Here is a 12633-nt window from a genome sequence, read left to right as displayed (position 1 = left end):
TATCTACAAAATGTGGTAATTTATACTTGATTTGGGAGAATAATATGAGATAATATATCTAAAATGCCTAGTATATAATAGGCACTCAAACTTCTATTCCTTCCATTCCTTCCTTGTTCCCTCCATTCTTCCCTGTTAAAGACAACCTGCTTAGTCTCAATAAATAAGTGTGTAATTCACAGAGATGATTTATTATCATAACCACAACGATTATTCCTAACTTCCCAAGGTGGAAGCCTATTTTCCTTCTCTGGCAAGCTACCATTTGTGTAACAGACCAGTAAGGGCACATCATGGATTATTTTCAGCTCTAACTGTACTTCCTTCTCCCCTGGAAATCATTAGACTTAAGGAAAAGAAAGGTATGACCTGAGCATCACAGACTTATACTGACACCCAGTTCATAAGTCAGTCCCCAAAATCATATTAATAGGCTTAAATTTCTGAAGAACATATTGATATTTAAAGGGAGGCAATAGTGACTGAATTAATACTAAAAGAATTTAAACTCTATTATGATATAACTTTCATCTAGGCATACATCTAAAAATCATTTCAAAATGTTTAGGAAATATTCCATCAAGGCAGGCACTATATATAATTTTCAGTTTTATTCTAGAACCTACTTAGAAATTGTAACCAAGAAAACAAAATCAATTGTTGAACAAAAAATTTAAATATGTTTATTTTCAAAATAGGCATTAAATTTTGTGTTTTGGTAAAACAACACAAACAGTATGGAAAAAATACTATAAAGACAGCTTTAATTTCAAATTTTAATTCAAGTAACTTCATGAATAATTGTGAGAAAGAGAGAGGGTATGACATTAACTCTTACCAAAGACTTACTAAATTCCAGGTACGCATCTATGCATTTTTATATGTTATCTCATTTTAATTCTCCCCAAAACTTACATTATTTTTTACATTTAATAAATAAGGAAACAGCTCCAGAAAAATTTAAGTTTTATAGTAAAGTCACAATATAAGAGACAGTATGTACTATCTAAAGCTCATTTCCTTGACAACAGTTTAAGTGCCTGAAACAACAATTTTTTTTTTTTTTTGAGACAGAGTCTCACTCTTTTGCCCGGGCTAGAGTGAGTGCCGTGGCGTCAGCCTAGCTCACAGCAACCTCAAACTCCTGGGCTCAGGCGATCCTCCTGCCTCAGCCTCCCGAGTAGCTGGGACTACAGGCATGCGCCACCATGCCCGGCTATTTTTTCTATATATTTTTAGTTGTCCAATTAGTTTCTTTCTATTTTTAGTAGAGACGGGGTCTCGCTCTTGCTCAGGCTCGTTTCGAACTCCTGAGCTCAAACGATCCGCCTGCCTCGGCCTCCCAGAGAGCTAGGATTACAGGCGTGAGCCACTGCGCCCGGCCTGAAACAACAATTTTTAATTGGTGAATAGCAAGTAGCACTGTCTAGTATTTAGAAATCTTCCCTCCAGGATAAAAGTTTCATCAGTGACATGGTTGGTAAGTGAACGGCCAGGAAAGCTGAGGGAAGGACTTATATTTTGTACCACTCTAAGGGGCCATATTCATTTTGTAGTTTTAAAGTCCATGGCACCAACTTTGAGTTCCACAGTGCAAAGACTGGCCTGCAAGCAATGTCAGTTAAGCACCTGACCAGAAACCATCAAGATCTATCTTAAGAGCAACCAGATTTTTTTTTTTTTTAGCAGGATATGAAGAACATTTTCTTCCTTTGCAATCTATCATTCTGAGATGAAATACTTGGCAGGAATAAGCAAAGAAGAAAAGATGGGGAATATTCATGAATACTTAAATGCAAAGTACCAGTCTAGGCATTTCATATTTGTATTCTCAATATGATCCTAACAACACTGTATACCACAGTATTTTAGTTCCATTTATACAGATGAGAAAATAACAGACTAAAAGAAGTTAAATAATTTGCCCAAGATCATAAGAGCCATAATGAGGATTCAAATATAGGTCTTTTCCAACATAAAACTGTTCTTTCTTCTATACCACACTGTATCACAAGAGAATGCAGATTTGTACTCCACTCTCCTTTAAAATGCTCACAAAAACACTTCCAATGGGCAGAAGGACAAAATGAGTTAAAACCAAAACCTGCAAGGGTTGTTGAGTTTGCCTAGGTTGCCACAATAAATTTTCATCAGGAAAATCTCCAGGTCACTCTGTGGATTAAAAATGAATTACAACTATAGGATTAGAGCAAGGAAGCACAAAAGGAGATAGACAATAGGTTTTGGTAGTAAATATTACATGAGCCCCCAAGATCCTAATTCATAGTTAGCCAAACACAAGCCAGGAGACAAAAACTTACCAGAATTACAGGATACCTGTTGTGGGGGTGGGGGTGCCTGATGTGTTAACGTCTGATGCTGATGGTTCGGATGGTGCTGTATGTGTTGATGTGGAGAGGGGTGCTGGGGGTGAGGGGACTGGAGCTGGCTGTGTTGCTGTGGGTGCGGTGCTGGGTGCTGGGGACGCTGTGGATGCTGTGGTAAACCATGCGGTCGATGGGGTGGATGTGGAGACGGCTGTGTGTGCATCTGGGGGTGGGACAGTGAGACTTGTGCAACCGAATTACTGCCTGTGGTGTTGAGTCCACTGCCATGACTGTTGGACAGGCTGCTTTGGTTGCTGTGTGGGTGAGAGCTCACTGTACTGCTAGGAGAGTGCTGATAAGAACACGAAGTGTGGGACTGCTGGGAAGATTCAGAAGGGATGTTCATCAAACCTAAAAACAGCCAGAGAGAGTAAGATCATTTATGGTCAGATTTCAATTGTATTTTATGACAAACATTTGCAAAATTATTTACGGAGCAAAAGCATATGTTGTCAAGAAGCAACATGGTTCAGTTTAACAAGTGTTTATGGAACACCCACTATACACTGGACTCTGAGGTTTCTGAGGAGAGTCAGAAGCATTATCCCCCGCTCTCGAATAGCACGTAGAGGAGACAGACATTTAACAAGATTATGTCCAAAAATATAAGTACTAAAGCAAAAGTATACAGAAGATTATGGAAACTTTGTTCCTTGCCTGTTCAGCTAGAAGGGGATCGAGATACAAAGAAGCCTTCCTTAAACACACAACAACTGAGTTGAATGTTGAAAGATAAGTAAACGGTGGGAAAAAAGTGGAAAAGGTGTTGGGTCACATTCAGGATGGTTCTCTGTAGGCATGAAGACCAAGGCTTTGACAGAAGAAGAGGGGAGAAATAAAGCCCAGTTATTTCTGATCTCTTATCATTGACTACTCCAAAAACTTTAAGGACAAATGGCTAGGATCCTAAAGACTAAGCAAAACAAGGCATCCATCTCCACTATTCTTTTTTATTACTCTTATGGAACATTCTTAATACATATACACTTTAGGGGTTAAGAGTGCAAACTTTATAGTATCAGAAAGTAGGAGATTAAAAGTCTCTGCACTGCCACTTACATACTAAGCCACAAATACCTCAAGTATAAATGGGCTGGATAACAGCACCTACTTCGCAGAGTCATTGTGAGGATTAAATGCCATAATGCAAGTGCAAGATGCAGGATGAGCTCAGTAAATGTTAGACGCTATGATAATGATTAGGCCAGAAGTGCCTACTATTAAAAAATTTTATTAAATGAAAAAGAAAACCCCAAAAGATAGTGTCAGTCAATAAAACAAACTTTGTAAAAAAGATAAAATTATTCTCATATTTGTCATTAATAGTAAAAATGTATTTGAGTACACTGTAAGATAATCTTAAAATTTAACAAGTTTTTATAGGTAGAAGAATTAATAATAGTTCTTGCCTTGGCCCTGGAAAACTGTCATTTGTAGGGAATCTATAGGGTTATTACAGTAAGATGAAAGAAAGCAGTAATCGCATTATCTATTTCCAATAAAATCCTAGTTTTTGTGGGTGGCTTTTTGTTTTTTTTTTTTTTGGTGAGACAAAGTCTCACTCCATTGCCCAAACTGGAATGCAGTGGTATGATCACACCTCACTGTAAACTCCAACTCCCAGGCTCAAGAAATCCACCTGCCTCAGCCTCCAGAATAGCTGGGATTACAGGCATGCACCATCACATCTGGCTGGTTTTTCTTATTTTTTGTACAGATGGGGTCTCGCCACGTTGCCTGGGCTGGTCTTGAACTTCTGGCCTCAAGCGGATGATCCATCCACCTTGGCCTTCCAAAGTGTTGGGATTACAGGCCCAAGCCACTGCACCCAGCCCAAAACCTGGCATTTTAAGAGGGAAACAGTATATGATCTATACCAACATTTTTAATCTCAAATTATTTTTAAATAAAATTGCCAGGCATAGTGGCTCAGGCCTGTAATCCCAGCACTTTGGGAGGCCAAGGCAGGAAGATTGTTTGAGGCCAGGTGTTCGAGACCAGCCTAGGCAACATGGTGAGACCCTCATCTCTACCAAAAATTTTAAAATTAGCCAGGCATGGTGATGTATGCCTATAGTCCTAGCTACTTCGGAGGCTCAGGGAGAAGGATGGCCCAGGAGTTGGAGGCTGCAATGAGCTATGATGATGCCACTGTACTCCAGCTTGGGCAACAGAGAGAGACCCCCGTCTCTTAAAAAAGATAAATAACATAACATAATATAACATAACATAAAACACTTTTATAAAAGCCAAGGGCTCTGAAGAGAACAATTTGAAAAACCACTGATCTAGTCTAATCATCTTTATTGCACAAACAGGGACACTGAGGTCCAGAGAGGTGAAGTTAACTCAGTTGACTTTATGGTAGAACCTAGACTAGAATCCAGAATTCCTACCAATGGTCTTTTTTGTTGTAGTGTGATGAAACTGACTTATGGGCTTCAAAAATTGTCACCATTGTTATTTCAAAACCAGTATTTTTCTATTATGATCACCAAGGTTGTACTTGCTTAGCCAAGTCTTCTATTAGTTCTTTTCATACTTTTATAGATAGAAAATTTAAGACAAAATTTGAGAATATATATACAAATCTTACTTTAAACTCTAAAACTAACCAGAAAAAGCCACTTCATGTACATACTATCAATATTCATCAATATATAAATAACATTAGTATGCAACGTTAACTTTCAGAGCTGACAACAAGTATTAAATGCAAACTGCATAAGGACAGGAATTTTTCTCTATCCTGCTCACTGCTGTGAACAGATAAACTCTCTTGAGTTGGGGTGCTATGGTTTGAATGTATGTGTCCCTCCAAAATTCGTGTGTTGGGATAAAACCACAAGGTGATCATATTAAGAGGTAAGGCCTTTAGGAGGTGATTAGGGATTAGTACCCTTATAAAAGGGCTCGAGGGAACTAGCTAGTTCCTTTTGCCCTGCCATCTCTTCTGCCAGTGAGGACACAGTATTCGGCTCCATATGAGAACACAGTTTGAAGGCACCATCTATGAGGAACGGGGCCTTGCCAGACACCAAATCTACCAGCTGCTTGATCTTGGACTTTCCCAACCTCCAGTGCTGTGAAAAATAAATTTCTGTTGTTTATAAATTACTCATTCTAAGGCGTTTTGTTATAGCAGCAGGAAAGAAATAAAATATGGGGTATAAATACTTAATCTGCCAAATAAGTAACTAGGAAATGTTTCAGGAGAATTCCCAACAATTTCTCACTAGTGTTCTGTGGGGAAAAGATAATGTGACATTTTGATCCTATCACATGATTCTGATTAAAATTAAACCAGCAGCTAATGGGACATGAACACATTATAGCAACAATCTAGCATTTGGCTGAGATGCAATACTGCATCTCAACTAAAACCACTTTTAGCATTAAAGTCTGATTTAAGTACGCATGTAAAACAATGACCCAGAGCTTACCACTAGCTTATGTGTCCATGCATAAGTGCCACACACAAAATCAAAAATGTGGTGCTACCACATTCCAGTAGCTATTATCTTTGCTAATAACAATCAGAATAAATGCAAGGTACATCTATTCTTGTGGTGCAACATCTGCTACTCAAATACTTCACATGCCAAACATCGCTAATTAATCATGGCAGTTTTTCCCACATAGCGTAGATGCAGTGTCAAAATTCTCCAACACAATACTCTAGGACACCACTAGTAACCAAGTAGAATAGGTATGCAGGATGAAATTTATCTTCCATTTTTGAGCTATGATATAAATATACACACAATGTAGTAAAGGCATGGGGCATAATATAATCATCCAATTCTAATTATGATGATAATATTATAAGATTAAGAAAGTATAACAGCTGCTGTGTGAAAGTAATTTTAAAACCTTTTTTCAATAAAAATCTGTGTTATAGAAAAGATATAAAGAAACTCACCTTGTTGACTAAGTGACTGCTCAAAAACTGACTTATAAAGGCTCCGAAATGAGGCACTAAGATCTTCAAAATTATATTCTGAGAAAAGAAGTTGCTTGTCTCGTTCTGGAAGGTTGTACTGTGGCTGCTGCTGAGGAGTTAATGATTGAGAGACTGGTTCTGGATGGTTTGTCACCTAACATTAAAAGAAAACACAACTAATTCAGTGGCTATATATTATAATTTGTTACATAAAATATATAACTGAAAACATTAGTGCCAACATTGGAATCCAAAGGAAGTAACTTTTCTGTTTTAGGTTTTCCCATCCTCTGTTAAGTTGGGTACACATAAAGAAAGGACAGCAAGATTGTTAACTTGAATCTTAAAAGACTACAGAAATACTAATCTAACCTCCACTTTTCACAGAAGAGGGGAAAGAGTTCAAAGAAGTTAAATGACTTGCTCAAGATCATACAAATAAGTGATGAATTAGGCTTACAATCCTCCCAGTTTCTGTAGAATCTTCATCTTGATTTCTATAGAAGCAATTTCATCTCAAACTCCACTATACTATGAAGCTACTAACATTTCTTTCATTTATTCAATTAATCTTTAAGTATATAAACTCAAATAATGTGAGTACTATGAATCAGATGTGTGGCACTGTGCAAAGCAACAAGGAGCTTAAATAAGCCTAACTCATCATTTTTAGGGAATTTTTTTTTAAATGAATTGAAGAGAAATGAGAAATGAATAGGTAAAAAACAAAGGAAATTCTAGGGAAGACAAAATACATCAGGGCTTCGACCTATGCAAGGGGGAAAAAAGCACCAAAAACATCTTAAAAATAAAAATTATCTTTGAAGGCAGTACAACCAGAGATACAATTAATAAAAGATGATCAGCTGAATTTCTTAACAATTACATAAAAGGGTGGTAAACTACCATTTGTTTAATGTTTTGAAAAATTAAGGCATGCACACTCACTAGAAACTTAACTAGCCATTCAAAATGATGCTCATAAGGAGTCTACAATAACATGAAAAAATATGAATTTTACATAGGGGAATGGCTCCACTGTTGGCACCCTAGTAACATTATATGTCACCACAGGGGCCATATAGGCAAAGCTGCATGGTAGGATGACCTAAGCCTTGGTGGAACACCCCGTGATTCTCCTGGAACACGGGATGGCAAGTTGTTTTATGAGGAGCAAATTCTCATGTGCCTTCCTTATCTTGCAGATAGTGGCCATAGGGTAGTTTCTTATCCACCTCTCTATCTTGCCGGAGGTTGCTAAGAAACAGTTTGTCATCTACCTTCCTGGCTAAGTGAGGCATGGAACCTTATTCCCTAGGGTACAGTTGGAGGTTACAAAACTGCTTAGCTGTAGTATGGAATTTGTTACTTCACTACAAAGTAACCCACTACTCATGTAGTCTGTCATCTGGTCCTCTGTCTTGGTATTGCCATGCATGGGATGCAGGAAGCTGACACCATGCTGATTGGCTTATACAGTCTGCATAAATAATAAAACTATCTCAATCCACATGGGCTCACTGTGGCCTTACAGGCTCTATGAATATGTGACAAACCCAACCAACAGCTGCCACTGCACTGTTGCTTAAGGACTGCCTGACATCTTGTTATTATATGAAAACAGCAGTCTATAATGTCTACCTCTCTTATCTTATCTATCTGAGACAGGGTCTTGCTCTGTCACCCTTGCTGGAGTGCAGTGGTGCCATGAGAGCTCACCGCAGTCTCGAACGCCTGGGCTCAAGCAATCCCCCTGCCTCAGCCTCCCAAGTAGCTGGGACTACAGGTACATGCCATCACACTCTGCTAATTTTTCTATTTTTTGTAGAGACAGGGTCTCACTCTTGCTCAGGCTAGTCTTGAACTCCGAGCCTCAAGCAATCCTACTACCTCAGCCTCCGCAAAGTGCCAGGATTACAACAGGCATGAGCCACCATGCCCAGCCCAAGCTTTCAACAGGGGAGTTTAAGCTTCTTACATTTATTGGCATAATGAACATGTTAGTTCTTACTGTCACCTAGTTCTGTGTTTCTTTAATTTTCCCTTTTATTATATTTTGTGATATTGTACTCTGTTCTTTGACTTCTTTTGGTCAAGATTTTTAACACTTAAATTATTTTAAAAAGCAACTTAAAAATCATTAAATCTTTGTTTAGTTTGCCTCAATGCTCCAACTAGTCTTTTTATATCATGACTTCTTCATTACTGAGTCTTTAATTTGATTCACCTCTTGATCAGTTAAGTAATTGTTGGGGAAAAGGATACATGAAAACAGGGCAGGATACTTTCTAAGCTTTGCATATCAAAGAATGTCTTTCTCTTGCCTTCACAAATAAAACTTTGGCTGGGCATAACATTTGTTATTCCAAATCTATTCCCTCAAAACTCTGCATAAAGTGCTCCATTATCTTCTGGCGTTTAGTATTATTGAAGAGAAGTCTGATTTGTGTTTCTTTATATGTAACTTATTTCTTCTGTCGAAGTATTTATATGAGTGATTACTTTTGAAATTTTAAAATTTGCCATAATGTGTCTAGATACAGTTGTTTCTCAGTATTCACAGGGGATTAGTTACGAACATCTCCCCCACCCAGTATACCAAAATGCACAGATGCTCAAGTCCCTGATATAAAATGACATAGTATTTGCATATAACCTATGCATATCTTCCCATATACTTTTTTTTTTTTTTTTTTTTGGAGCCAGGGTCTCACTCTGTCACCCAGACTAGAATGCAACGGCACAATGATAGCTCACTGTAACCTTCAACTCCCAGGCGGAAGTGATCCTCCCACCTCAGCCCTCCTGAATAGCTAGGACTACAGGCATGCGCCACCACACTGGGCTTTTTTTTTTTTTTTTTGGTAGAGATGGGGTTTTCACTATGTTGCCCAGGCTGGTCTCAAACTCCTGGCCTCAAACAATCTTCCTGCCTCAGCCTCCCAAAGTGCTGTGATTATGGGCATGAGCCACCACACCCAGCCACAATTGCTTTTCACTTAGACACAGAACAGAATAAAGTAGACCAAAATATGTAATTTAGTAAAATATAAGTACCAAATTATAACATTATCAAGGTAAAACCTGCTCTGCTTAAGCCTGATCTACTTACTAAGTTAATGAATTGATTAGTGAGAAATACGATCTTCATTTTTTATATGCATTCCAATTATACTTAGTTGAGTGTTAAGCACTAAAAGAATACTCAACAAAGATACTAACTTTACCAAAACTTACCGGAGTATAACTATGCACACTTCCAACACTGTTCAAATTCACAGAAGCCAAACTCTGGTCTGAGAGACTGTTGTTAAGGCTACTGCGTGGGCTATCACTACCATCCTGATCAGTGTTGTACAATGTTACCTAGAATGAAAAGAAAAGCAACAACTGAGTAAGTAGTTCTTACTATAAAGAGTACTTTTAAGCAACCCTACAAAAATATAACCGAGCATACACATGACAGTAAGACAGAATGTCAGTGATCTTTCCTTTGGTGCTTACCCCAATACCATGCCCCTCATCACTAACTCCATGTTTACCATGAAATAATTTTCTCAAAACTCTCAAACTAAAGGACTGTCTGTCCAGAGGTACATAAATTCAATTTACTATCAGGTATAAGTAGTCTATTAACATTTAATAAGAGAGGATTACAGTAGATTTTTACTGTTAAATATTTCTATAATGCATAATTTATTTTTGATCAAGCTGTAAGCAAAACTACTGCTCTGTGAAAATCTTAGGCACCAAAAACTACTTTTCAAAAAATCACAGGCATCAGTGTTTTCAACACTGAAAATCTGAGACTTAATTGCCCAACACATTCACAAAGTCATACATATGACCTAATTTTAAGAAGTAATATGCTAATATATGCATTAGATGTGGACTGTATGCCAAACTATTAACAATGGTTATTTGGCAGGGGCTAGGGACTCCTGAAGACTTTTACACTTGATAGTGTATATTTTTATAGTACTTGACTTTATCTATAATAACCATTGTAATTTTTAATTAGAAACTAAAAAAATGTATTTTTAAAACAGAAAAATCATCCTTCAAGGTTCTGTTCAGATGCCACTACCAACTTTCTTTCTATGTTCCTACTTTCATCAGAACAATTAATACATTTGGTTTTATGGTCTACCACTGGACTGTTACCTCCTTGAGTTCTCAATAAGTAAACACAAACAACATAGTGCTTTCTGCTCAGTATATAGTTAATAGGTATTTGCTGAATTTAGTCACCAATTGATCATCCTTCTGTCTGTGTTGAAATAAGGATCATGCTCAATGCTTACTAACATTTGTCAAGAGGCTGAATATATGAAAAACTAGGCATATATGCCTATACTTAAGACAAAACTAAACTGTTCCACACTGACATCAGCTAGGAACAAATAAGTGTCTAGGAAATACATAGGGGAAAGAGTGTAAGAAAAAACAAGAATGAATAAAGAAAACTCTGGCCAAGATTCTTCTCGTAAATACTTCCAGTATAAATTTCATAAAAATCAATCTTATGGACTCCTAGGAATAATTAAAAAGTTATTATATAAAATAGTATCAACAAATTATAAGCATTCCATGGTCATTTACGTGGCTGCTCATTCTCTCCTGTCCATGCCGTTACCTATCTCTTAAGCCAGAACTACTCTCCATTATCTTAGTTAACTCCTCTTTGTTTTATTTGGAGGAAGGATAAACTTTTTACTAAGTATGTTAGACAGAGTAAAGTGCACAAATTATTTTATTTTTTACAAAATGGGCATTTACATGTAATCACACAGATCAAAGTATAAAATAGCAGTTGTCAAACTTTGGTCTCAGATTCCTTTCTGTCTTAAAAATTAAGGAGCCAAGGAGCTTTTATGTTTATGTATCAATAATTGGCCTATGAGAAATTGAAACTCAAAAATTTTAAATTTATTCATTTTAAAATAACAATTAAATGTTAATGTTAAAAAATTTTCCCCAAATAAATAAAATGAGAAGAGTAGTAGTTTTACATTTTTGTAAACCTCAATGTCCAACTTAACAGAAAACAGCTAGATTCTCACATCTACTTCTGAATTCAGTCTGTTGCAATACGTTATTTGGGTGGCAGTACAAAAAGAAAACTTGGTAAAAGGAGGAATATTCAATAGACTTTTCAGATAACTGTCTTCTTTGATAATACACCAAAACATGGTAAGTGGCAACTTTTTAAAGATTAGTTGCAATGTAGAATCTTAGACCGTATCAACAAGTTTTTCATCCTCTGTTCCGTTAAAAAAATTACACTTGTTACTATCACCACCAATCTCACCAGAAAAATCCTTTTAAAGACTAAGAAGCTATCAGACTCACTGAGGTGGATGTAAGTTTTCCAACATTCTACTTTTTGCTTAAAAGCTAAAATTTTATCACCGGCCATAGATATTGTCAATTCTTTTCCTTGAAATAACAGACTCACTTTGTCCATCTTCAAGAAAACATCTGCCAAATACCCAAATTAAAAAAAATCACTGTCAGCTGTTCTTTCAAGTAAAAATAATGACCCATGAGCAAAGCAGCTAGTTCAGCTTCCAATTCAATCACACAAATGCTTTTCCTTGAAACAACCACTGTACTTCCGTTTGTAGTTAGATGTGCTCTATGCATACCCCCATTTCATTACACAGAATATTAAAAAGACATGTATGCAAAGGTCATAACTTAATAAAACTATTTTCCTGCTTCATCAAGGACATTCTTAAGTAAAACTAGCATTTTTTTCCTTTAAACTGAGGGTGTGTGACAGTGAAGAATACAATGACTACTAGTATAGCTGGGTGTCACTGCCTTAATTTGTGCATAGGTGCCAGGAGGTTTATATATCATTGCTTCTGCTGCATCAGTGAAAATGCAAATATAAAGGAAAAGACAAATAATATATATTTTATGGAAACAGTTTTGACCTCATCAACTCCCTACAAAGGTCTCAGTTACCCAGGCGTCCACAGATCACACTTTGAGAACCATTAATATAACACATTACCAGCACTCCAGAAGCCAAGCTCATGTATACTTCCAATCATCATTCACAAGTCAGCCGTTATCCAACCCACATCTCCTGTCCCAGGTAACCACTATATGGACTTCTATCACTATTGATTGGTTTTCCTATTTTTGAACTAAGTATAAATGGAATCATACAATGTATATCCTTTTCACATGGCTTTGTTTTCTACTGCATTAATAACTGCTCTTAAAAAACAAACAAAAAAATCTGCTCTGAATATTTACTATTCCCTCCTTTACTTTTTCAAAATTTATTTT

General features: G+C 36.8%; 1 protein-coding gene across 1 annotated transcript in view; it reads right to left on the bottom strand.

Annotated features, from left to right (window-relative positions):
- The window catches only part of FOXJ3 (forkhead box J3), a 164973-nt gene that overhangs the window by 13193 nt on the left and 139147 nt on the right, over positions 1 to 12633 (bottom strand). Inside the window, exons 7-9 of the mRNA XM_012646759.1 lie at positions 9568 to 9696; positions 6310 to 6484; positions 2322 to 2738 (exon numbers count right to left, since the gene is read on the bottom strand). Of these exons, the coding sequence (XP_012502213.1) occupies positions 2322 to 2738; positions 6310 to 6484; positions 9568 to 9696 (721 nt within the window). The remainder of the gene's footprint in view (positions 1 to 2321; positions 2739 to 6309; positions 6485 to 9567; positions 9697 to 12633) is intronic.

The sequence above is a fragment of the Propithecus coquereli genome, unplaced genomic scaffold (genome assembly GCF_000956105.1).
Source record: "Propithecus coquereli isolate 6110/MARCELLA unplaced genomic scaffold, Pcoq_1.0 Scaffold249, whole genome shotgun sequence".
NCBI classification, from domain to species: domain Eukaryota; kingdom Metazoa; phylum Chordata; class Mammalia; order Primates; family Indriidae; genus Propithecus; species Propithecus coquereli.
Note: the sequence above shows the minus strand (reverse complement) of the source record. Positions and strands in the feature narration are given on the sequence as shown.